This window comes from Hipposideros armiger, unplaced genomic scaffold (genome assembly GCF_001890085.2).
Source record: "Hipposideros armiger isolate ML-2016 unplaced genomic scaffold, ASM189008v1 scaffold_347, whole genome shotgun sequence".
NCBI lineage: Eukaryota > Metazoa > Chordata > Mammalia > Chiroptera > Hipposideridae > Hipposideros > Hipposideros armiger.
In genome coordinates, this window is record NW_017731697.1 from 2,071,134 (window position 1) to 2,075,766 (window position 4,633).

Genomic DNA, 4,633 nt, shown 5'->3' on the forward strand with positions numbered 1-4,633 from the left:
GAGCTGTTGTTCAGCATCTTAGCTGTGGAGGGCAGTGTCACTGGCCTTCATATGTGGGATCTGAACTGGGGCCCTCTGGCGTCCCAAGCCAGCTCTTAACCATCGCGCCACTCGGCCGGCCCTCTGCTTCATTCTTTTGAGTGTTTATATCCACCAAAAAGTTTTCGTCTTAATTTTCTTTTTTGTTCTTAGTATGGATCGTGCTCATAATTATTCATGTTAGGATTTCCCAGACCAAAAATAGCTGGTGACCCTCTGGAAGAGACTAGGGATGTGGGTGGCTTACTAGGTTTCTTCATTCAGGAGTGATGTATCAGACCCATATCTTTGGTGTCACCTTGAATTCCTTCAACTGTGCCTTTTCCAATGACTCAATTCATGTCCCATATCTCATCGTATCACCACCCGGGACCAGCCAGTCACTTAGCTGGGAGTGCTGGGCCTCCTCTCAGCAGCTGCCATGCTGACCTGCCATAAGCCCAGGGTTTCCAGGCCTTCCTTTCACCTACAGACGTGGATGAAATGCCACACTGCAGGGCGTGGGATCTAGCATCCTGAGTAGCCACTGAAAGGGCTGGATGAGCAAGCTGGAGGTGAGGACTAGTTAACTCCCCACAGTGTGAGTGCTGACCAGTGGTTAATAAGAGACAGGGAAGGATTTGGAAGATAAACACCATCCTTCTCTCCTCACCCCACAGGCCCCCCTGAGGCACATTCTATGTTTGCACTTATTTGGAGAACGTTCCATATGCCAAATGAATGCACCTGACAAGTGACCTGCTGCACTTCTTTGTTGCTCATCATACGTGTTTCCAAAGTTGCACAGAATGTTGCCGCTGCCATGAGTTTTTGTAATGATCAGCTCCCTTGTGTGTGTGTCTGTCTTCTGGTCTGGATATGATCTTGCTTCTGTAGGACTCTCATCACCTGCAACTTTCTTCTTCCTTCACCACCAGCAAGCAACTGAGGTGCACACTCCCTTCCTGCTCACCACCCTTCAGAAGCAGTGGCTTCCCAAGACGGCGGCCCTTGTGCCTCAGACTTGCCCTGGGAGCCCTGCTTTTCCCACCAGGTCTCAGCCCCTCATTATCTCCCCGGTCTGGGGCCACTACCCTAAGGACCTTGTCACACTCCCCTCTCCTGGGGCAGTCCCTGTCTGAGTTTACTTCCGCCATGGCTCAGCATAGCTCTGCTGGTGCTGGTGCTGAGTTCCCTTCTCACACATAAACCGGAGTCTCTCTCCTTCTTATGTCACAGGCACAGGTTCTGAGTGGCCTTATTCCATGTGTTGTTTTTAGGAAGCTGTGTGGAGATTTGAATTTAAGTAGCTATCATCCCCTGGCTTACCCTCTTACTGAATTACTTTTTTCTGAGAGATAAAATACTGTTTGGTAAAGAAACATTAGCCAAAAACGATTTCTGTCAATGCAATTAGCATTAATTTTCCAGAACCAGGTCACTAATAGAGAAGGCCCAATAAAAACAAAAGAGAAGGCCCAAATGCCCCATACCACTTGGGCATATGAAATGCCAGTGTTCACAGTCCTGCAAACTCACCCTTTATAGGCTGCTGGGAAAATAACTGATAATTGGTGCCGACTCCGAGAATAAATGTACCTGTTGAGAAGGGTTCCTGATGGCTAACTGGGCTCAAAGTTATAGACACAGCCTAGCAGCCATTGCTAAACAGGGGACTCTCACACAAGCTGCACTTCAGGGAGAAGCCTGCCTGCTGTGTGTTCCAGTCCGTTGAGCCAGCCCTTCTAAAGGAGTTCCTGAAATCCTATTATAACCATTAGGACTGAGATTTTCCCTGTCCAATCAGAGCTGTGCAGCTATATCCTCATAAGCATCTCACCAACCAATCAGAGAGGCTCAATTCTGACCAATCAGGACAGTGTTTTCTGGACCAATCAATCTGTGAGGATTTAGAGTCCTCAATCAGGGACTAGGGACAGGGACTTCTCTCTATGGAAGTCAGCTCCCTTCTGGCTCAAGGAGCACACTTTCCCTTTCCACTAAAGACTGCAGACTGCAGTTTCCTGGTTGGAGCTGAAACTTCAGAGATGTCTCATTGGACCAGAATGGAGTAGCGCTGTCCTGTCTTGGGTGACTGGAGTGAAGCTGAACAGAGTGGAGCAGAGTGGAGCTGATTAGTTGGAAAGGGGCTTCGCACCCAGGGCTGCCTCATGCCCAGGGTCGCTAGCCATGCTGTTCCACAGCCATGTTATATTAGAATTGAGCTGCAACAATATTGAGCTGTCTCACAGCCCTGCTCTTCTGCAGCCATGCTATCTCACAACTGAGCTGTATGCACTCAAGGACTAAAATTTCCTTCTTTACTGCACCCCAAATTGGGATTCCTGTTGGTGTTGAATTGGTGCCAACGACCATTGGTTGACACCGGTGACGCTGGAAATACACCTACCAGACAGGTGAAAAAAGAGATCAACTGTCTTTATGTAATACAAATAAATACTTGTTTAAGGTAAAATGTTCAGTGACAACATATAAATTGATTCCAAAACAGCATAGGCAAAAGCCAGGCAAGATTGGCTTTGGACAACTGTGTCAGGCGACTCAAAAACGGGCTCCTGGCAAAGATGCAGATATCAAAGGTGGAAGTGAGTGGTCTGAAGAAGGCAGAAAAGAGCCCTGTTTTATACAGTATTGTAGGTCCTGCCATTTAAACAGCCATGTGCAAATCAACCAATGAAGTGAATCAGTAAACATTTAACTACTTTATACCCTTAAAAGTTCAAATATTCAGGTTTTGGGGGGGGGCCTATTTTCTTGGGCCAGTGGTGATCACCGATCCAAGTTACCTTCTGTACAGGCACACAAGTGAGGATTTTTCTATAACTGTATTCTTATCAAAATAGGACACTAGCCAGCTCCAGGTCATGTGATCTGTCTGGCTCCTGAGACCACTGGGCTAAGTGCTGGGGGCTCAGGGGATAGTGGTGGTCCTCCCTGGCTGGGGGAGGGCTGTGTATGCGCACTGGACGTGGTTGATCATACTTTACAAACAGGTGGTGTCTGAGCATCTGTCAAATGGAAGGGAGGTATGGGGACCAGAACCAGGTGTGCTGGGTCAGGAAGGTGATGGAGGAGCGGGCTCCTTTGGGAAGGCTGATGGCCAAAGACCTGGAGTTCCAGAGTGACTTGCCTTGAACACAGGAAAAGGCAATAGGGAGCCATGAAAAGTTTCAAGTAAGACAGCGATGGACACACGCAGGCCCAGCCTACCTCGCCGGCCCCCTGGCAGGGGAGGAAGCTCAGGAAGCCCTACCTGAGGCCGCCTTCTTGTCTGTGCCTGCTCTCCAGCCGCTCAAACTCCTCAGAGGCCAGCACCATTCCACTGTCTGTCTGGTTATCCTGTGCGAAGAGAGTAAGCCAAAGCGGTGGGCCACGCGCGGCCAGGCCACAGGCAGCTGCCCCCGGCAGAGCGGGGCTGCGTACATCCACACTGCTGCCGACCTGACGCCAGTCCTGTGAGAAGTGAGCAGGAAATGGGCATCCGTTCGCTCACTGGAGTGTGCAGGTGAGGGTCACAGAGGGAGAAACTGAGGCCTGGGGGCCGCACCTGGTCCATGCTCAGGAGGCAGGAAAGCTGGGACGCCCCACGCCGGAGGACCTACAAAGAGGCCGTGGATGTGTCCAGGGAACAGGCAGAGCAGGAGCACCCAAAGGGACATGGAAAGTGTCTAAAGAATCTGGCAGCTCATTGTGCGGGAAAACGATCCTCATGCAGACACGTTCCAGGTTTAGAGGGCCCTTGTCACCCTTCAATCTTGTGTGAGCGTGGTTTTCATTTTCTATTTAATGGAGGGTAACTGCCCTTTTGTCAGAGCTGAGGGTCCCCAACATCTTCATCTGGCCCTGGGAATTGAGTGGGGTCTGTGGGGCTCTAGCCCAGCCGTCCCAGGCCAGCACTCTCTGAGGGAAGCTGGGACTTGAAGGGTCTTAGCTATGTCCACTGGAAGTCAAGGCTGAGCCTATGCTTTTACAAAATGGACACCCTGGCTCCAGCGGCACGGAGCTGTGAAAGCTCCACTCCCCTTGACTGCATCTGGGGACACAGGTGGTTTTCCTGTGCCCCGTGCACCAGCATCCTCCGTGACACTGTCCCCTTCCCTCTAGCCACAAGGCTTGGTGGTCACCAAAGGGTATTCCACTAAGAACCACCTGGAAGGAGGAGCCATCTTTACACTGGGGTTTCTACCCTGCTGGAAGAGAGCTGGGTCTGAGCGAGTGAGGAGGACACGGCCAAAGCCACTAAGAGACTCTGGCATCACATGTGGAGGCACAACCAGGACATTTCAAGGGACAGTTGACCCCCTTTTCTGAGCTGGTTTCTGCCGCTTGCCTCAGAAGTTCCTGACATGTGCCTCCCTGCAGGCAGAGCCCAGAGGCCCTGATCCGGGATGCACGGACCCCTCCCACTTACTCCAGAGGCCTTGTAGGTCGTTGGGGTCATGGGAAATTCTTCGAATGTTTTCATCCTGGAGGGACCTTGGGTCCCTCTGGCCAGATACCCGGGAAAGGACACACAATTGTAATATCTGTGGGGGAAAACAGAGAGTGCTGAAGAAACCCACCCCAGCGCCCCTCCTGAAAGCTCTGGCCACCT

General features: G+C 51.1%; 1 protein-coding gene across 5 annotated transcripts in view; it reads right to left on the bottom strand.

Annotated features, from left to right (window-relative positions):
• FLT4 (fms related receptor tyrosine kinase 4) overlaps window positions 1-4,633 on the bottom strand; it is a 41,008-nt gene that overhangs the window by 3,509 nt on the left and 32,866 nt on the right. For 3 of the 5 annotated variants that reach the window (XM_019661367.1, XM_019661368.1, XM_019661366.1), the window contains exons 28-29: window positions 4,451-4,565; window positions 3,293-3,378 (exon numbers count right to left, since the gene is read on the bottom strand). In XM_019661367.1, the coding sequence (XP_019516912.1) occupies window positions 3,293-3,378; window positions 4,451-4,565 (201 nt within the window). The remainder of the gene's footprint in view (window positions 1-3,292; window positions 3,379-4,450; window positions 4,566-4,633) is intronic. The other 2 variants (XM_019661370.1, XM_019661369.1) reach the window with 1 other exon arrangement.